The 21,458-nt window shown below is 45.6% G+C and overlaps 1 protein-coding gene across 13 annotated transcripts in view; it reads left to right on the plus strand.

Annotated features, from left to right (window-relative positions):
* MAST4 (microtubule associated serine/threonine kinase family member 4) overlaps positions 1–16,839 on the plus strand; it is a 516,707-nt gene extending 499,868 nt beyond the window's left edge. For all 13 annotated transcript variants that reach the window (XM_076008062.1, XM_076008063.1, XM_012784115.2 and 10 more), the window contains 3 exons: positions 7,128–7,264; positions 9,888–10,069; positions 10,439–16,839. In XM_076008062.1, the coding sequence (XP_075864177.1) occupies positions 7,128–7,264; positions 9,888–10,069; positions 10,439–14,316 (4,197 nt within the window). In that variant the 3' untranslated portion in view covers positions 14,317–16,839. The remainder of the gene's footprint in view (positions 1–7,127; positions 7,265–9,887; positions 10,070–10,438) is intronic.
* The last annotated feature ends 4,619 nt before the right edge of the window (positions 16,840–21,458 follow it).

Genomic DNA, 21,458 nt, shown 5'->3' on the forward strand with positions numbered 1-21,458 from the left:
GTCAACAGACTTAGGGACGACCTTTTGTTTCTTGGGCACCATCCCTCAGACTCTGGAAGGGGCTACCAGCCAGAAAGAGATAAGCTGCAAAGGGCCTACGGTCTAGTTAGGGAGGCAAAGCATAAATACAGAAAAGCATAAGCACCTACACATCACTTATGTGACATTCATTCAGATTGTTTCTGTAGCATTCATTCTGAGGCAGGTAGACGTTGGTAACATGGGAATTAAGCTATGATCTCTGCCCTCAAGGTGTGGGACATGTATGTAGCAAAAACAGCACAGCTTATTTATTTGGGCTGTGGCAGAGCGAGGAATGTCATGCTTCTGGAGAGAACATTCTCTGAGTGGGGAGAGGCATCACAGGGGAGTGATAAGGAGCTGGAACTTGAAAGAAAATGAGGAATTTGGAAGCGACTCTAGGGAAGTGGGTGTGCACATCTTTCCAAAGCAAGTGCAATTAGATGACTTTCCTACTCCCTTCTCTGCTCTTCCTCCGACCCACATAAGTTTATTCTCCGTAAGATTCGGGGTCTGATCTATGTTCTAGGAGTAGTAAACAGCATGTATATCCAAAGATCCAGTGTGAGGTAGTAGATAGGAGAGTTATTGCTGTTGATTAATTCACAGCATTAATGAGATTTTGGTCCTGGGCTCAGGCCCCATGGGGGTTGTGGGCTCAGTAAGTTTGTGGAATTAAGGTGAACCATGGGGTTCTCTTTTAGCAGTCCAGAAGTTAGCATGGGAGGAGCCAGGTACCACATGGCTACTTTGTTGTGTCCTGATTCACATCTGCTTTACGTGCTCTTCAGTTTGGTAGCAAAAGCCGTAAGATGACTGGGGTTAGCCTACACATCTGCTGTATGGCTGCTGAGTAGAAACAAATGCCACTTCTAGCACCTCAGTGCCTGAGATCTGAAGTTTTTAATTCCATTCAGCATCTGTCTCTGATAATATTTTTTGTCCGACTGAGATGGAACAGTTCTCTCAGAGAAAATGTTCAAGAAATGGCAGGAGGCCGGGCACGGTGGCTCACGCCTGTAATCCTAGCACTCTGGGAGGCCGAGGCGGGCGGATTGCTCGAGATCAGGAGTTCGAAACCAGCCTGAGCAAGAGCGAGACCCCATCTCTACTATAAAATGAGAAAAGAAATTAATTAGCCAACTAATATATATATAGAAAAAATTAGCCGGGCATGGTGGCGCATGCCTGTAGTCCCAGCTACTTGAGAGGCTGAGGCAGGAGGATTGCTTGAGCCCAGGAGTTTGAGGTTGCCGTGAGCTAGGCTGACTTCACAGCACTCACTACTCTAGCCTGGGCAACAAAGCGAGACTCTGTCTCAAAAAAAAAAAAAAAAAAAGAAAGAAAGAAATGGCAGGCAGAGCAGGATTGCTGGCTGTGAGACCCCTGTGCTGTGAAAGTCACCTGAAATGACCCTAGATTCCCTGAGACAAAAGTCAGGGAGAGACACAAAGATCCATGAGTGTGACCAGCTGCTTCTCTCACTACACTGGATCCTGTGGTCTGCGGTGGGTGCCCCATCTCGGGGTCAAAGCCACTCCGTGGAGAAGTGCCCAGGGAAGTTGGTTTTTCCCTTCGTCTCCTTATCCAAGACAAGCCTTTCCAGTTCTCAGGGCCTGCAGAGGTGGGCAGAAAGAGGTGCTTGCTGCCTCCAGAGTGCTCCTTGAGCTTTTCTAGTTGCTCACCTTGACCTCTTGTGTTGGAGAAGTCAGTGTTCTGTAGGCATGCTTCTCCTGGTTATCATTCATTCTGCTAGAGCTTTTCCAGACCTTGGCCTCTGTGACCTAACAAGGTTAAGAGGATTTCAAATGGTCATAGACATTTTGTCTTCTGTATTCTTTGTAAGGATGTTGTATTACATGCAGAATAGCTCCTGCCATGGCATAGCTTTAAGTTATATCATATCTCTCTCCACAACATCAGAATAAGAAATAATAGACTGAAATATAGATATTGAGAAATATGCATCTGTTTATTTTGCTGAGACATAATTGATCACTTTCATGATTTATTCTTTCAAGTGTTTTAACATGATTTCGAATTTTAAAACTTCTCTTCCTGTTTCTGTGAAATTTGAAATTTCCCCTAAAGGTCTCTCAGCAGACTCATATGATCCCATTTATAACAGTTTGCCCTCATCTGGTTATGGAGCCCCTGCCACAACCTCTAAAGCCTGGGTACAGCCACTGTACCCAGTGTCACTGCACACAGTGGAATGGAGTGCCACCGGCACCCTTGGAAGCCATGGGGTGCTCTGTCACAAATCCAGACAGAGGATCCTGCCTGCGGTTCATAAAAGAAGCACTGAAGAGGAGTAACCAGAGTGTAATGAAACAAAGAGGATACAGGGAATTTAATTATCTTCCCAGTGAACTGTGTAATCGTGCAGCTTTCTTCCAAATTTAACCAACGATTCTTGAATGAGGAGCATAAAGTGACTAGTGTCCATGCGGGACCGCCGTGCACCATCCTGGTTTAATGTTGGCATGGTCACTGCATTCTGGTATTGCTGGATGCTGTTTGCACAGTGTTTTAGACTTGCCAAGTATTTTACAAAATCTCATGATTTTTTAAAATCAGAGAAAGGTGGAGAGGTTATGACCGAAGGTCGTGTGTATGTGTTTAATAGAACTACATGAGTGCATGCACAATATTTATCTTTGGGATTATGGACATAGTAAGCATTTTTCATGTTTCACATTTGGTCTCATTTACCTTCACAAATCCAAAGCGAACCCGCTAGGGAAGCGCTAACTTCCATGCACAGGGAAACTTGCCCAAAGTCACTTGGCATCCTGGAGCCATGGGATTAGAGAACGTCATGGTTATCCAGCTCAACGCCCCCCTGGCTACATGAATCCCTCACAGTGTACTCCTGCAGCTTCACCTCACACCCTTCCTTCCGGCCCTGCCACAAGGAGTTAACCACCTCCATTTGATAATCTGTCTAAAAGAACTTTATCAATAAACTTCAATCATTCTTCACCCAGTAGACTTATAAGTGGAGACCATACTGATCCAGTGCTATTCCCCGCTCCCATAACTTGCCAGGGTTAACTTCTGTGATCCAAGAAACTTTCCACTCAGCCAGGTTGCTGTTTTAATACAGCATTGATTTAAGTCCCCAAAGCATAAGAGAAGCCCTAAAACGTCACCAGCCCCTGCTTCAGAAAAGACTTTTCCATGAACTCTGGGAGCCTCTAGATGCTAAAATAGGGATATCAAATAGCATCATTACCATTCTCACAGATTTACTGAGCCCCTGATAGGTGCTAAGCCTTGTGCGGAGTACTGCAAAGGTGACACAGAAATGACACACGTGAATAGCTAATGGAGAGAGAACCCCTGGTACCTGTCAGGCACTGTTGTAAGTTCTTGACAGGAATAAACTCAGGTAACCCTCATAGTTACATTCTGAGGCAGGTGCGATAAATACAAATGTTCCATTTCACAGATGGAAAAAAACAAAGCAGAGAAAAGTTAACAAAGCAACCCAAGCGTGTCTGCTAGGATGAGGCAAGGTGATTTTTTGTGCCCACGCAGTGCAGCTGTGGAGCCTGTGCTTTCCACTGCTCTGCACATCAAGTCTTTGACTGCCAGAAACTTAAGAATCTCATGTCCACAGGGGGAAACTGTGGCAATGCCAGGCTACAATCAAAGTGTCAAACATAGCAACAGATGATAAACACGGCAGAAGTTCTGAGGAGAGATGGCTTTTCTCCAGGGTGGACAGGAATGGTGTCAAAGAATTGAGGGTAGTCAGTGCAGGGCTTTGAGAGATGGGTGGAGATTCAGTATAAGGAAAGGAGGTGCAGGATAGTCTAGGCAGAATGAAGAGGTGTGTAAACACAAGGGCAGGGGATCTCAAGGTATACGAGGTACACAGGTGAACACCAGTGGTCTGGAGCCTCGATTAAGGATAAAGTGTCTGAGGTGGCTGGGGCTGGGTAGGGAAGGGGTGAGGCAGGGTGAGGACACGGTGATGCAGGGAGAGCCCACCCCCTGTCTGTGGTTTGCAGAGAAAGAAATATAAAAGCAGTCAAGGATGGGTTACTCAAGACGCACTGATAGGTAAAACAGAGCCAGACTGAGAGAAGCAGTTGGACCACCTGACTTCTGCTATTGCATTCGAGTGAGCCAGTTTAATAGAGTTTTCCTCCAGCTGTGCGCTAATCACGAAAATAGTTTAAAGCAAAGTGAACTAATTGAACATTTAACAGTCTACGCACTGCATTTTGGTGGTTATTTTTTAAACAAGTGCCACAGAATTTCTCTGATAAGAAGTTACTCATTAATCAAGAGAAGTTAATTTTGGATTAAGCAGCCGGGAAAGCCCCTTTGAGTACTTCCGGTAGCACTCGCTGTAGCTGAATGGATCCACCAGGTGGCAGGCTTCACAAATCTCACCTATTATTTTTCCAATCCTTTACCATTTTTGTAACTATTAATATTTCCAACCTAATATTTGCGCTCTGAATCCTTTGTGCTTGTATTTCCCCTTAGAGAAATTGGTGCTTGTCCATAAGTCCAGTGAATTGCACTCTGGAGCAGCTATATGTAAAAACAAGAAAGAGCAAACTAGGTTTGGTTTTTGCAGGGGAAGGAACATTTATTTGTGCAGAGCCTAGTGATGTGTTGTCACTGAGCAAGCCCTGGTCTTCACTATTTTATGGTGATAAATGCCTGGGATTTACATTTGTCTTATACAATTTTATGATATGTTTATATCTCCTTCACTTGTTTCTGACAATCTGATACCTTGATTGTGCCACGTGTCAGTGAAGTGCCTGGTTTTTCCACTACTCACTGAGCACCAGCCTGCCCTGTGCCAGGCACAGGAGTGGCAGAGGGGACCAGAGATTGGTAGGAGGGAATTGGGGGTGAGGGGCAGGAGAGCCAGACTTCGGCTCTTCCTCTGTGGCCTTGGGATAGAAGAATATCAGGGTCTCTGAATCTGTTTTCCTTATCTGTAGAGTAAGGATAACAACCTCTTCCAAATCTTCAGGATGAAATAACCCTCATGCCTTAGTTATGAAAATAAATTGACAGACTATATATGAAAAATGGTTTAAAGATCAAAATGTGATTTTTAAATGCCAGGTGGCATTGTTAATCTCCTATGGGCAAAGATATAAAAGTTTTGCTGAACTGTATTAGGAGAGGGTAGGGCGGGACTGAGCCCCCGAGATGGTGTGGCTCTGTGTCTACTTTGCAAGTGTGGGGAAGGCGGAGAGAAACTTCAGGAAAGATGAACTCTAACCACGTGTGTGGCCTCTGTCCTTCACCATAGGAAAAACTAAAATTTCAGTATGGCCTTAATTTGTGAAAAGAAAACCTCATTCCAGAAAAACCTTCACTAGTAGACCTTACATATAAGCTAGGTTTTTCATTTAAAGAATAAATAGAATACTGATAGATGAAGATTTATTTTTAAGGTTTTGGCATTTGCATATAGAATACCTAATTTATTCTTTCTGGTCTTGTTGAAGTTAAAACCCCATTTCCCTAAAATATTTTCTACAAATATGACATTAAGTGTGGAATTATAAGATGTTAAACATATAAAGAACCCTAAAACCAATGATAAGATAGGAAGACTTTCTAATATTAAACTGGATGTAAGACATGAACAACTCATTCCCTGAAGAAATACACATAACCAAAACAAATAAGAGACAGCATCAACACTTACAAAAATGGGAAAATAGAAAACAAGAGCAGTAGAGAAATAGATAAGTAAATTTTGATTCACCCATCTGATGGAATGTCTTATGTAGCCAGTAAAAATCACGTTCTTAAAGAATATTTAACAGTGAAGGGGAAGTTTATCAAAAATATATAATGTGAAATGAAAAAAAACATAAAACAGTACATATAGTAAGATTAAAATTGTTTGTTAATGCATGTCTATATAAGTGCGTATTTATACATGCCTGGAAAAAAGACCAGCAGAAAATACATTGAAATATTATGAGTGGTAGCTGGTTGGTAGGCTTCTCAATGATTTTTATTTCTTTTATTTATACCTTATTATTTTCTTCTTATAATGGTATGGATTACTTCCCAAATCGGAGAGGAAAGTAGATGTTATCATGAAAACAGTCATTTCCTGTTCTTCCCAGTCATCTGCCCCTACCATACTTAATTCTCCTTCTCTTGGTACCACTCGGACCTCCGCTGACAGATGTCTTCTGGGCATGGGCCTTTACAAAGGCCCTTCTTCCTGTACGACTTGTATTTTCAAGGTAATCAGGGCAATCTCTGACTTTGAAAAGGACGTGTTTCTCCCCTGGTTATTATGAAATGCAAGAAGGGATAATTGATGCCGCCTGCCCTGGGCGCCCCTCCACCTCCCTGCTGACTCTGCACTCAGCTCCGTCCCCAGGGCGCGCCCAGCAAGCCCCTGTCCCAGGACTGAGTGGAAGGACGCAGAAACCCACCAGGAATTACCTCGCCTTGCGTGACCTGGTTAAAGAGAGGTTTCCTACTGGCTGGCATAACCTTCCCAGCTCTGCAAGCTGACAGGTTTTATGGCTATAGAAAAGGAACCTTTTAAAAAAATAAAAAATAATAAATGTCTCATTCAGTTTTGCTACTCTATAATTTCTAAGCCAAAGGAAAAACACAAAAAAAGGAGAAAAAAGAAAAATCAACCAAGAGCAGACAGCCGCTGGGCACATTTATACTTAATACATATGGATGAAGATATCTGTTATTTATAGAGCCCTTTCCATGTGTCACACTCGGTGCAAAAGGCTTTGCAAACTTGCTCTTATTGAATCCTCAAACGAGCCCTCTGTGATAGATAGGTAGGATGGCATTGTTCGCTGGTACAGGAAGTTGGCAGAGGGGAGGGTAAGCAGCTTGCCGAGGTCACAGAGCTCGGATTTGAACTCGGGTCTGCGGACTCTAGCGCCCACCCTCTTAAAGAAACTTCCACCCAGTCTGTATTCTGTCAGGACATCACTGATGGGAGGGTTGTTTAGAAGTGGAAGGCCTTTCATATGCATGCTCGTGTCTACTTTTGTCTTTGAAGCTCCTTCCTCTGTTCTGATCTTGCATCATCACAGCAGTTACCTTTAATGCCACCTCATTTTTTTTTTCAGAGTGGAAATAAGGTGTCAATCACTACTACTCCTTTTGAAAACACATCAATCAAAACAGGACCAGCCAGGAGAAACAGCTATAAGAGCCGGATGGTGAGGCGGAGCAAGAAATCTAAGAAGAAAGAAAGTCTAGAAAGGTTAGTGGAGCTATTATTTAGTAGTATTTGTGAGTCTGGTGTATACCCATCTTGAAGAAAGGTTACTCCTTACTTACCTTAAATGCTTACATATGACAAAGATCTATTTCTCTCTGAAAAATTTCACGTCCAGGTTCACATGTATTATACATTAAAGTTCATAGTCATAATAGCATTAATTTCCATAGTAAAAGGATTTACATATTTACATGATAGAAGGATTTAGAGTGCTGCTTATCATATGGGAGTGCCAGGAAAAGTCCTTTGCTGTTTTTTTAAGCTTCTCCATTTCAGTTGAGTTGGATTTGAGGAACTGGACTTCCAGGCAGTTTTTATAATAACATTAAAGCTACATTTAAATTGTGTCCTTTAGATTATCTAAAAACAGTTGCCATTTTTTTTAAATGCCAGATAGTCTAAAATAACTATATCTTTAAAGTTTCCAAGCAAGCCTAAAAATAAAAGGGCTTTGTTTCATGGACTGGAACTCCAATTAGCTCATACACGTCTGCAGCCTGGGAAGCAGTGACGAGGATCTTTTCGTGCTCTGTGCAGACACCTGCAGGATGCAGGTGTGTGTTCCTGGCAGGGGTATTTCTTGCCAGGCAGCTCTCTGGGTGTGCCTCCTGTGTAGTGCCATGGCATTCTCCTCGGCCCACTCTGACCTTATGAAATCTTATCAAATTAAGAGGATTTTTGATGATAGAAGTGTAGAAAAATAAGCAAACAAAAAAAGAATGATTTATTAATGCTAGGAAAAATAAATAAGCTTACCTAAGAGAGAAAGCAGAATTATGCTTCTCATGGCCCAGCGGTAAACAATATTTATAACGTAGAGTAAGACACCAGCCCTTTTTCTAACCAAAAATTTTGGTTTATCTGTATTTGGAGGAATAGACAAGGGGAAGTATGTTTGGTCAGAAGGTAGGAGGGGGCTGTACAAGAGCTCAGTTGTGATCTTGCATAGTAGGAAATCAACAGACAATTTCTAAAACTCAAACACTAAAACACAGGGTAAGTACATTGTTTAGCAATATGCAGACAAATGGGAGCAGAAACAGGTGGTGTAAGAGTAGCAAGTGGTTTTTCTGGGGAGTGGAGAGAAAGTAAAGTAGAGGAGTTGCTATTTTTTCATTATAAGTTTATAGAACTATTTGACTTTTCAACCTGAGTATAATTATTACTTTGATTAAAATTAAGCACACACAAGTTCTGGGATCCTCCTTTTCTTTTTTGTATGCTAAAGCTTTAACACATTGATGGCTACACACACAAAAAAAATCAGGAACTTTTCCTCGGGACCACAGTGTTTTATTATGAAAATAGAGTCAAAACTTTAGTGTAATTTCAAGGTAAACATAAATAGAAAAATGAAATTTCACTTCTATTCATTTACTTCATGATTTTAGAATTAAATTGTCAGTATTCTAACAATAAGAGCATCAACAAGTAGTATTTCACCACATGTACTCACCAGCAAATTGGTATTAATGGATCAACACTTAAGTGGACATATATGAATAACATTTATCGGGTGGGGAGCAGGGGGGAGGGGGAGGGGAGATGGGTATATACAAACATAATGAGATGTGCAACGTTTGGGGGATGGACACGCTTGAAGCTCTGACTCGAGGGGGGAGGGTGGCATGGGCAATATACATAACCTTACCATTTGTACCCCCATAATATGCTGAAATAAAAAAAAATAATAAAATTAAATTAAAAACAAAAAACAAAAACAAGTAGTATTTCATATGTGCTTCACATGGCCCTGGGGTCAAAACTAGAGTGAGTTAAATATAGCTCTCATGGTAGTTAAGGAGTTATTTGTGCTTTCAGTCATATAGAACAAACTGTTTTGAGGAGTAGCAATGTGAAAGTTCTGTTTAAGCTCGTGGGGGTGTGTTAGGCTTATAGCATGGTAAAAGAGCTCTATCGTCAGGGTACTCACATGCCCTGACAAGCCATCAGAAGCTATGATCTTTGGCTTTAGGATGTGCTCACTGAGCCCTAACTGCATTTTTGCTTCTAATGCTACACATTGTCTGCCGCCCTTGCTGATACGATACACTTCAGCTTCACCTTTCCCGGTTTTCCCGTGTGAATGTACAGCCCCCATTGTTGTCAGGCATATTCAAGAGCCCACAGTGGAATAAGCACAGCAAACAGCCCTTCAAAGATAAAGCCTCCGCCCAGTGTATGACCACTGAAGAATTCTGTACCCAGGATAATGGTTTTTCTCCCAGAGATTTACTTAGTGTTACTTCTTAATTAAATCGTGTCAACATATTTGGGGATATATATTCAGAGGCTTTCAGGCAGAGAACATCTTCCTCATAAACCTAACAAGCAAATGAATATGTTTTTAATGTATCTTATATTTTTCCTGTTTTCCTAGCCCTTCTTAAAAGTGTTTGGATTTAAGATCGCTTCTGTTGTGTACTACCAAAGACTATGCCTTTACACATCATAAAAAAGTTTTTAATATAAAAGTAGTATCCTACTGTTTAACTGGGTCTGCAGACATTTCACTGTCTCTGACAAGGAATACACTGGTATTTTCGGGAGGCAGGAATAGTTCTGAAAGTAGACTCTGCTCCATTTTTCCCTGTTTTCACCCTAGGAGGAGATCTCTTTTCAAAAAGCTAGCCAAGCAGCCTTCTCCATTGCTCCACACCAGCCGGAGTTTCTCCTGCTTGAACCGATCGCTGTCGTCAGGAGAGAGCCTGCCAGGGTCCCCCACGCACAGCGTGTCCCCCAGGTCTCCCACGCCAAGCTATCGCTCCCCCTCCGACTTCCCGTCAGGTGAGTGACTTCCCTGGTCCGGACAGCAGGAGAGAGCTGGGAGGAGGCAGAGTCACCATCTCAGGTCCTGAAAAACATGACGCGTATTCCACCTTAAGGAAAGCAGGTTGAGGATGTGAATGATACAGACAGGATTTACAAGGGAGGTCATAAGATATAGCTATTCTGACCAGTAAAATGAGGCAAGAAGTCTGGGGTTAACCTTTGATGTGGGGAAGTTTATCTGAAAAGTGTTTATTTCACTAGTTAGAGGCTGAGACAGTTTGCCAACCTTCACCTGGCCTTTCCTACAACAGTCTGGGCTGCAAATGTGGAAATGAAAAGGGACGTGACCATGGATGCTCACAGCCTTCTGTTTTCCACCCACAGGTACTAATTCCTCCCAGAGCAGCTCTCCAAGTTCTAGTGCTCCCAATTCCCCGGCGGGCTCGGGGCACATCCGGCCCAGCACCCTCCACGGTCTGGCCCCCAAACTCGGCGGGCAGCGGTACCGCTCCGGAAGGCGTAAGTCGGCCGGCAACATCCCGCTCTCCCCGCTGGCCCGGACGCCCTCTCCAACCCCCCAGCCCACCTCCCCTCAGCGGTCCCCATCCCCTCTTCTGGGACACTCCCTGGGCAATTCCAAGATCACGCAAGCCTTTCCCAGCAAGATGCACTCCCCTCCCACCATCGTCAGACACATCGTGAGGCCCAAGAGCGCAGAGCCCCCGAGGTCCCCGCTGCTCAAGCGCGTGCAGTCCGAGGAGAAGCTGTCACCCTCCTACAGCAGCGACAAGAAGCACCTGTGCTCCCGCAAGCACAGCCTGGAGGTGACCCAGGAGGAGGTGCAGCGGGAGCAGTCCCAGCGAGAGGTGACCCTGCAAAGCCTGGAGGAGAACGTGTGTGACCCGCCGCCCCTGAGCCGCGCCCGGCCGGTGGAGCAAGGCTGCCTGAAACGCCCGGTCTCCCGGAAGCTGGGCCGGCAGGAGTCTGTGGATGAGTTGGACCGGGACAAGCTGAAGGCCAAGGTAGTGGTGAAGAAGCCGGACGGATTCCCCGACAAACAAGAATGCCACCAGAAATCCCACGGACTCGGGAGTGATTTGGAAAACCTTGCTATCTTTAAGCTAGAAGAGAGAGAGAAGAAAGTCTATCCGAAGGCTTTGGAAAGGTCACATCATTTTGAAAACAAGGCGGCCGTGCAGGAAGCCCAGTCTCTGGGCAGTCTGCTGAAGGACGCGCTTCACAAGCAAGCCAGCGTGCGTGCCGGCGAGGGCGCCGCGTCCGACCCAGCGGTGGCCGGCTCTGGCCTGGCACACGGGGAGCACAGCCAGGGCGCTGGGGACTTCAAACGGGCCTCTGCTCCTGGCGCCCTCCAGGATGGTCTCTGTCACTCTGTCGACAGGTCCTCCTCTGGGAAGGGGGAAAGCATGGAGAAGGCCAAGGAACTTCTCCGATGTGAGAAGTTAGACAGCAAGCTGGCCAATATCGATTACCTCCGAAGGAAGATGTCACTTGAAGACAAAGATGACAGCCTCTGCCCCGTGGTGAAGCCCAAGATGACAGCTAGCCCCCACGAATGCCTGCCAGGGAACCCAGCCCGGCCCATGGCAGGGCAGCAGGAGCCCCCCCCAGCCTCTGAGAGCCGGGCCTTTATCAGCAGCCCCCACACAGCCCAGATCAGTGCCATCTCTTTTGTTCCCCTCAAGGGCTTGGCTGGCCGGGTGGACAGTGGAGTGGAGAAGCCAGGCTTGGCTGCTCCTGAGTCCCCTGTCAGGAAAAGCCCCTCCGAGTACAAGCTGGAAGGCAGGTCTGTTTCATGCCTGAAGCCCATTGAGGGCACTTTGGACATTGCTCTCCTTTCTGGACCTCAGGCCTCCAAGACAGAGCTGCCTTCGCCGGAGGCTGCACAGAGTCCCAGCCCCGGTGGTGACGTGGGGCCTTCTGCGCCACCAGCTCTCCCTGGCAGCAGCAAGAAAAAGGGAGAAACTATCAATCCAAGAGAGCCTTCTCCTGCCAGCTTAAAGATGAATAAATCCCATCTGCTCGAGCCTCGGTTCCTGACCCCAAGTCGGGGTCTCCAGAATTCACCAGCAGCTCCCCTGCCTGAGCTAGAACTAAAGCAGGACAAGAAGGTTTCCCAGCCTGCTGCCAGGAGCCCAGTGACAGTTGTGGGAAATGATCCCCAATGGAGAGAGAGTGGCCACCCCAGACACCAAGACCACACCACCGACGCCAAGCTCCTCCCCTGCCTGGGGCCGAACCTCCACGGTGCTGGCCTGGCCAGGCCACGTGGCCCACTCCCACCCGAAGGTACCTCCTCCAGGGAGAAGCCAGGCCTGAAGGAATCGTCTGAAAGGGGCCCTTCCACAGGCAGAAGCGAGCGGTCTGCTGCAAGGGCTGATGTGTGCAGAGAACCCTCCGTGGAGCCATGCCTGCCGGAAACTTCTAAAAGCAGCGACAACTCCAGAAATCTCCCCTCTGTGGGAAGGACCCGCCCAGATTTCTATACGCAGCCCCAGACCATGGAAAAAGTGTGGGGGTCTTGTGGGAATACAAGCCACAGAGATGGCCGGGATGAGGTGAGGGCCCTGGCCAGAGAGGATTCTTTGCACTCAGCTGGGCTTCCTTGTGAGAAGCAGCTGGGCAAGGAGAGAAGCGGCACAGAACCCAAGCCTGAAGCCCCTCCTGCCAGACCCTCTCTGCAGCCACCTGGAGTTGACAGTGGGAAGAGTGAAAAGCTCTCCAGCTTCCCATCTTTGCAGAAAGATGGTCCCAAGGACCCCGAAAGGAAAGAGCCGCCTCCGCAAAGGCATCTTGTCAGTAGCCCTCAGCCCCCCGTGACCACCAAAGAACTGCCCAGCCTGGCCTCCTGGCAACATTGCGGTTCCCCGAGCCACACTTCCAGCAGAGCGCCGGGAGCCAAGCCCGGTGCTGCAGAACCCAGTCCGGGCCCCCCAGCCCCTCCCAAGCCTGCTGCTTTGCCCAGTGAGAGCGGCAGCCACAAGCCCCGCCTGGGCCCTGACCCAGGCCCTCCCAAGTCTAAGCACGCGGACAAGTCTCTCTCCTCACAGAAACCGAGCATCGGGGCTGTGAAGGGCAAAGAACCTGTCACTCAGCCGCCCTGTGGCTCTAGCCGAGAGGGGAAGGGCAGCGGTAAGGGTGGCTTGGAAGTGTTCCCTGTCATCCCAGGCCACCAGAACAAAGCCAGCGATGCGATTGGCCAGGGAGAAAGTCGGCCCTCTGCCCCACCGCACACTGAAGGGGGTCCTCCAGACACCACGCTGAAGCCCACCAGCGGCGGGCGCCCACCGGAGATGCCGGAGAAGCCCGTGCATTTGCCGAGGCAAGGACCCCCAGGGATCGGCGAGTCAGTGGAGCAGAAACTCTCCACTGTCGAGACACAAAACCCATCTCCAAAGCACCCCAAACCATCCACTGTGAAAGACTGCCCCCCTCTGTGCAGACAGACAGACAAAAGCCCGAGTCAGCAGGCCACCACCACCGACAGGAAGTCCGAAGGGAAGAAATGCACAGAAGCACTTTATGTCCCAGCAGATGGCGAGAAGCTCGAGGCCAGCCCTTCCCACGGGCACGGGGAGACCTGGCCGAGAGGCGTGGAGAGGCCGGCCGCAGCAGTGGGGAAGGGCTTCCCAGAGGCCAGGGGGAAAGGGCTCGGTCCCCAGAAACCAGTGACTGAGGCGGGCAAGCCCAGCGGCATGAAACGGTCACCCTCGGCCACAGGGCAGAGTTCTCTGCGATCGGCCGCCCCCCTGGAAAAGTCCCTGAGCTACTCCTCCAGCTTTCCCGAAGCCAGGCCAGCAGCTCGAGATGCCTTTACGGCCAACGGCGACACCTCTTCTGCCAAGGCCAACGGGGGCACGGCTGAGCCCCCAGCCCCCAGCAATAGGGACCATAGGAAGTGCCAGTCGGGGGGTGACGGCAGAACCCAAATGACAAAGAGTGACTCTTTGCCATCCTTCCGGATCTCCACCACCACCCCGGAGTCACACCACCCTGAGCCAAACGTGACGGGCGGAGCCAGCCACCGGGACAGGGCGCTCTCTGTGACTGCCTCCACGGGAGAAACCAAAGGCAAGGGGCCTCCCCCGGCCAGGAGACAGAGTGCGGGCAGAGAAGGGGCCAAGCCCCCGCAGGCCCCGAGCACTGACCGCCCCATCGCCCTTTCTTCTGAGAAGGACTTCGTGGTGCGGCAGAGGCGGGGGAAAGAGAGTTTGCGCAGCAGCCCTCACAAAAAGGCCTCGTAACGGGGCAGGCCCCGGGGCCGGGCCGGGGTGACCCGCCCGAATGCGTGACTGCGTCTTGACTGCCTTTCGAAACCAGCACTGTGTGGGGACGTCCGCCAGGCAGAGCGCCGCGCCTCCTCGAGGAAGGAGAGAGAGACAGAAAGAGGGGACCTTCTTCCAGATGCCTTCCCAGTTGTAACCAGTAAAACTGTTACCAGATAGTGTTTGTACGGGGAAAAGGAAAAAATACCTTTACAGTTGAGGGTTGTTGAGGGAAAAGATTTTCTCTGTAAATAAATAGCAACGTGTTCGGTTTGGGATGTAGAGTCTATACCTTGCTGCTGATTGCGTCGTTTACTACAGCTTTTTTTTTTTTTTTTTAAATAAGACTTTTGCTTTACCGTTTATCATAATGTAATAGTGAAGCGAAATGGTCAAAACTGGGTGTATGTACAAATATAGATACACTCCTATTCGTGTATATACACATCCACCCACATATTTTGGTCTGTGGTTTAAGAGAATATTTCAGGGTTCCATTTTTATAAGCTAAAGCACTCTACGTGAAGTTAAAGATGGAAGAAAGCCCTAAATACAGTAGATTGTGAGTTTTTATGTGTATTTTTAACCAGAGTTTCTGGGTAGTACTATATCCGGCTACCTATGTTTCCAGATCTAAAGCAAGAACTCCTGTAGTCACTGCATTTGGAGTCCTCCTCCATTAGGACGGGCCAGGACAGGTGGAGCTGGCCGTTTTCATTTCACAGTCATCCTAATGGACATTCTGATCCTGGGTCCAACTGTCTGAAAGGCCGGTTGTCCTTGTCTATGGCTGTGTATGTCTGGTCTTCACCTGAAGTAGAGCAGGGACTATAAACACGCATCAACTTTATTTCTGTTCTCTTTTTTCCCCTTCTTTTCAAGCTGTTAAACTCAGGCCTTTATGCTGTGAGTAAGTAGTCCAAGAAGCACACATTTTGTAGAAGTCCAGAACCAGCCCTGCTCTTGAATTAAAAGGAAAATTGCTGGCTGCACACAAATCTGCTAGTACTTAGGTCAAGTAATAAGCATCAGGCATTGGAAGAGGTTTTAAATTTGCTTTTGTGAGGAGAAGAACAGGGGCGGGGGATTTTGGCATCATAGCATATATATTAAGGAATAATCAGGACATCAGATACATTTTAATACATAGCTGGGGCCTTATGTTGTAGATGAAGCTTGCTGTTTTTAGCAAGTTCCTGGGTTTCACATTCATTTCTGATGCATCGAGTAGCTCCATACATTTCATAACATGATCTCTTTATTTGTATGCAAAAAAAAAACTGTATTAATAAAGAGCAGCATTTTTGTAACAGACTTGGAGCTATTTGGTGCTTGAATGTGACCATCCTTTTTACTTTTGCTAAGCCTTATTTAAATTTTGTATACTGTGGAATACGTAGAATTTGTCAAATCATTTTAGTGCTGAAGGTTTCTGATTTGGGGGTGTTTTATTTGTTGCAGGTTTTTTTTTTTTTTTGGTGGCTTGTTTTGTATTGTAATATGGCACTTGCTGACATAAGTACTAAGGCACTAAGAAAATACAGATAAGTATTCATTAGATGCATGGGAACCATAGCAGGAATTTTTTGTTTCATTTTTTAAGAGAAAAATATTACCAACAAATAATTAATTCAGCACCCAAACCCCTTTGGGGATGTCTTAGTATCCTCAAGCTATAAAATTGTTTATCTAAGCACAGCATAATATACAGCCCTGTGGATTGTAAATCTTCTAGGGAGGCTATAAACTCCACCTCGAAAACAAAAGCATAACTTAACCAACTACTCGGTTGTCCTTCATTGTAAAATGAGTTGGTAATGGGCAAAAACAAAAAAGAAAAATGTCTCTTCTTTGCCCCTAATTTTCTTCCATGTGGTTTTAGCCATTCCACATCACTACATTGTGAAACTGTAGAAGAAACACATATTTTATAAGAACTTAAATGGGTTTCTGAAGTGTTCTCAGCGTTTATAATACATATCTGTGTTTGGCGGTTGTCATAATCCAATCCTTCTACACTCAGACATCGAGACAGGTCTATCGGGGAGGTAGTTCATGGTTTACAGCCTTTTTTTTTTTTTTTAACTGTCTAGTTTCCTTTGAAGCACAACTAGCTGTTTACAAATGATATTTTATGTATATTTTGTATAGTGTGTTATCATTTTTGCCAAATATGTTTTTCATTATGGATGAGTAAAGAGTACTTAAGGTTGCATTCATGTAATACCTGTTGTTGTAAACCTCTCCAATCAGCTGGTAGAAATTCTCGTTGTGTTCTGTTCGGTCAGTCTCTATGTGATTGTAAGATGTGCTCCTCGGTAGTACTCCCAGCTGTAGATTTACCAGCTTAAAAGTTTGTTTAGGATCTGTGCAATAAAGTGTTTGCAGTCTTATTTTCTCTAAGAAATTCCTTATGGATGTCATAATTGTTGTATATTGAACAAAATATTTATACTTATGCAGTTGCATAACATTGAAATAAAAATTTAGCATGAAAGATAATGACTAAGTGTTTTCCAATATGCACCTATACATCCTCCCTCCAAAAATACTAGTGATTATTATTACTCTGTACTATGGAAAGTATGAGTTTTTGCAAATTGCTTTTTGCCGAGTGGAGCAGTTTGCCTTGTTTTTTTAACTTATGCTCAGTCCACTCTTCAGGATTAAGACCTCCTCTCATTCCTTCCTATTTTCTCCCCCCACCTTCTTCCTTGCCTGCAGAACTTACCCACATCCACACCCACCATCTTCCTGCAGCCTCTGGGAAGAGACGCCCATCTGTGAGATACCACCTCCTCTGCTCTCCCAAGATCTCGCTCCACCTGTTACCATCATCTCCCTCACTGTTCTCTCTCCCCTCCTTCCCTCTTTCCTTCCAGAAAACCCTTTCCCTAACCTTCCTTTTCCCTCCAGTCCCTCCTTAGCCGAGCTCCCAAAGGAATGATCTGCACTTGATGTTTCCAGGTCTGTGTATCGCTGCTCGCCCCATTGGAATCTGGCTTCTGTCGCCCATGCCATCAACACTGCTCTGGGAAGGTCACTAATGACATACAGCTGAATCCAAAGTCCACATTTCAAGACGTCACTTAGTAGACCGTCTCTGTCAGTCCCAGTCTGCCCTGACGCTGCTCTCTCCTAGTTCTCTCCATCCTGTTTTTGTCTCTTGAAAATTTCTTCTTCCTCCTCTGAGTACTTGTCCCCTTAAATACTGGTTTTTCCCAGGGCTCATTCTGGAGTTCTGGGCATTTCCCTTTCACCCACTCCTTGGCTTTTCCTTTCAGGGGCATTTCCTCTTGGCTCCTGCTTAGGCACCTCACACTCCAAATGTCCAAAACCCTACTCATTCTCTTCTGTGCCTCTTCTCTCAGGCACACTGTATTCCCTATCTTCCCTCCAAGCCAGATCCTGGCTTTCTGCCTTACCTCTTCTTTCTCTTTTTACACCAAAAAAAAAAAAAAATCGCCAATTCCCACCAATTTCACAAAATGCTCTTCTGTGCAATCCCTCTCCCCTCACTGTTCTGCTGCTGGCAGCCTTAGTTTCATCTCTGTCATAGTCTCTTTCTGGATTACCTGCACTCTTACCCCTTCCAGTCGGTTCTCAATGTCCTTAGAGCAATGTCTCTCAAATGCAGGCACAGCCGGGCGCGGTGGCTCACGCCTGTAATCCTAGCACTCTGGGAGGCCGAGGCGGGCGGATTGCTCGAGGTCAGGAGTTCGAAACCAGCCCGAGCAAGAGCGAGACCCCGTCTCTACTATAAATAGAAAGAAATTAATTGGCCAACTAATGTATGTAGAAAAACTTAGCTGGGCATGGTTGTGCATGCCTGTAGTCCCAGCTACTCGGGAGGCTGAGGCAGAAGGATCTCTTGAGCCCAGGAGTTTGAGGTTGCTGTGAGCTAGGCTGACGCCACAGCACTCACTCTAGCCTGGGCAACAAAGTGAGTGTCTCAAAAAAAAATGCAGGCACACCACATCCAACCCTGCTTTGACCCTTCAAAGAGCTCTGATGTTTTTTGGGATGAAGGCCAGCTCCTGAAACATGTTCTTAGCTTTGGTGACACCAGCTCAGCATGCACGTGGGGCCTGGGCATCTGGAGGAGGCCTCCCGGGAAGGATGGGCTGGCCCGTGGACCCACCGTCTGCACTTCCCTGTGCATCTGTCTCACTGCATTATTTTGGAATTATCTGTTTCTGCATGTGTATCATCTTTACTAGACTCCAAGATCCCTGGGAGCATGTAAGAGCTGTCAATAAATATTTGCTGAACTGAATAGAACAAAAAAGGAGGTGCTAGTGGGAGCTACCATGTGTGGCACAATTCCCAGGAGCCAGCTACCATGCTGTGTACATCTTCTCCATCTCCGTGCCCTTTGAACTGTGTGTCGCTTCATTTCATCAATTAGGAAACCAAGACTTAGGGTAAGTGACTAACCCTCATGACAGGCGGGACTGAGACTTGAACTCTTGAGCAATCTGCAGGACAGCCCACACATTAGCCTCTGCCATTAGACGTGACTCGCCGCTCCCACCCTGTTCTACTGCAACGTAAGTTACAAGATGAAAGGGAACTGATTGTGACAATGGTTTCACTGCATGTATGATATAGTTTTCCCTGCTTAGAGGAATCACTCTAAGAATCACATTTTTTAAAAAGTAATTGTGGAAATGATCGTTTTAATGGGACTTGGATATCATGCTATGCAGAAAAGGGAGTCTTCGCCATAAAAGAAAAACTCACAAAGAGTATTAAGCACACACATCACAGGGCCAGTCACAGCCACAGCCGCAGCATTAGCTGGTAAATAACCAATTTAGAGCAAATGCATGAACTTCTTAATGAAAACAAGTGAAAGATTGAAGTTTCAAAGGTATTTGTTGTAGTCTAGACTAGGTAAAACCACTGAGGTGAATTGAAGGGCAGACAACTTGACAATCTTGCTCTTGTGGGTCTTGTCACTTGGGGGCGTAATAACTCGTATCATGTTTTCAGCATCCACGTTCTGTTATTTTACCTTAGTTGGGGTATTTTTCATGTAAATGTAATTAAGCGGGGGCATAATATTTTCCTAACAAATGGCGAGGGCTACATCTCTTAAGCCCAAGGCTTTTTTGTTTTGTTTTGTTTTAAGAGATGGGATCTCACTGTGTTGCCCACCCTGGCCCTGAACTCCAGGGCTCAAGCGATCCTCCTGTCTTGGCATCCTGAGTAGCTGGGATTACTGGTGTGCGTCTGGCTCCTCAAGGCATTATTTTTAAACTCTATAACAAAATGTAAGTACAATGGGATGCAGCTTACATAAATTAAGATTCTCACTTTTGTGATGGGGTGGGGATGGGGGTGAGGGGATGAGACTACCCAGTGGACCAGAGAGTTCATGAACTGGAGATAGAATTAAGGTAAGGAGAAATCACTTAAAAAAAAATCAATGCTAACCCACCCATGTGGGGCAATCACATTGGGTACTGAACAGCCAAGCACTTAAAAGGGGAGAAAAGAGAAGAGTTTAATAACCTCAGATGAAGCAGCACATCTCAGCTCTAACATGTACACAAATCACATGGGGATCTTGCTAATTCTGATTCAGAAGAACTGGGGTGGGGAAGAAAATTCTAAGTGTCCAACAAGTGATGCATTGCTGTCTGCTTGTTGACCATGTTAATGCTCTTACCTGGCTATGCCAGAATGTTAGAATATCTGAGGATTGGGCCTAGGCATATGTAAGTTAAAAAACAAAAACAAATACCCTCTACAAGTGGTTCTAATGTGCAGTCAAGGTAGAAAAGCAAAAACAAGGAATAACCCACTCAGAGGCTGACACTTAACTCACTCCTATACCTTAACGTGAAACCACCATAAATAGAGCTTTAAGATATTTCCCATATAATTGCTGGTCCAATTACCCTGGACCCTAAAGATATTTCTCAAAGTGTGGTCCTCAGACCAACAACATCTGCATCACCCAGGAGTGTTAGAAATGCAGAATCTCAGGCCCCACCCAGACCCACACTAATTTTCTGCATTTTAACCTGCTAGCCAAGTAATCAGTTTGCTCATTGAAGTTTGAGAAGCATTGATATCACTATTTTCCAGACTTCCTGGGAGATAAGAATTACTTGGGATGTTTGTTAAAATACAAATTCCCAGGCCTCAGATTCACTCAAAAATCTCTGGAGAAAAGCCTGGAAAACAGGGTGTGTAATCAGTGGATGTGGGGAGACAGGGGCAGGTGATTCTTACCACACAAGCATGGGAACTACTGGTGTAATAGTATATTAATCTGTGTTCAAATTTGTCTACAACCAAAGTCTATGATAATTAGTGTTTTTTTAAGGCCTTGACCATAGAAAACTCATAATTAAAAACCGTTGAAACCAGTAGGAAGAAAGAAAGCAGCCAAATATTTGTTATCTACCTATTTTATATATATGTATATATATACGTGTGTGTGTATATATACATGAATATACTGAGCATGAATATATATATATATTCATATATATATATATATATTCATGCTCAGTACTGGGCAAGATGCTTTTCATCTGTCATCTTATTTGAACATCAACACAATCTTCAAACCAGGTGGTGATGTTTCCATTTTACAGATGAAGCAACAGGCCCAAACAGGCTATGAAGTTTGCTTAATGTACACCTTGTAAAGAGAGCTTGGATTAGAATCTGGATATTTCTGGTTCTAAAGTTCTCAACCTTTCTAAAAATTACCAGGTGTCGTGTAATTCAATTGAGATTCAGGTCTCTCTCTGAATGATCTAAGCCATCTTATTTCCTCTTCCTTTACATGCAGAAAAGTCATATGGTATTTAATTATGAATTTGATAATTGGTGGGAAACCATAAGCAAAGGAAGTTAATCATTCTCTGTAATAGGGCTCCTTTATTAGTTCTAATTAATCACAGGGAATTTCCCATCTAGCACTTTCAGTTCACAACACAAATGTAGCATGAAAAAGTAGAGCTATAGTAGCTACAGTAATTTGCTTCCTTCAGTCTAGGCCAGGCATGAAGGAAATCTATGGGGACAGTTCTCTACATTTAATTCCTTCCTACTAGGATGTTTTAAACTCATTCTTCAAAGCAATCATTTGGTGTTATTCC

Source organism: Microcebus murinus, chromosome 11 (assembly GCF_040939455.1).
Source record: "Microcebus murinus isolate Inina chromosome 11, M.murinus_Inina_mat1.0, whole genome shotgun sequence".
Classification (NCBI taxonomy): domain Eukaryota; kingdom Metazoa; phylum Chordata; class Mammalia; order Primates; family Cheirogaleidae; genus Microcebus; species Microcebus murinus.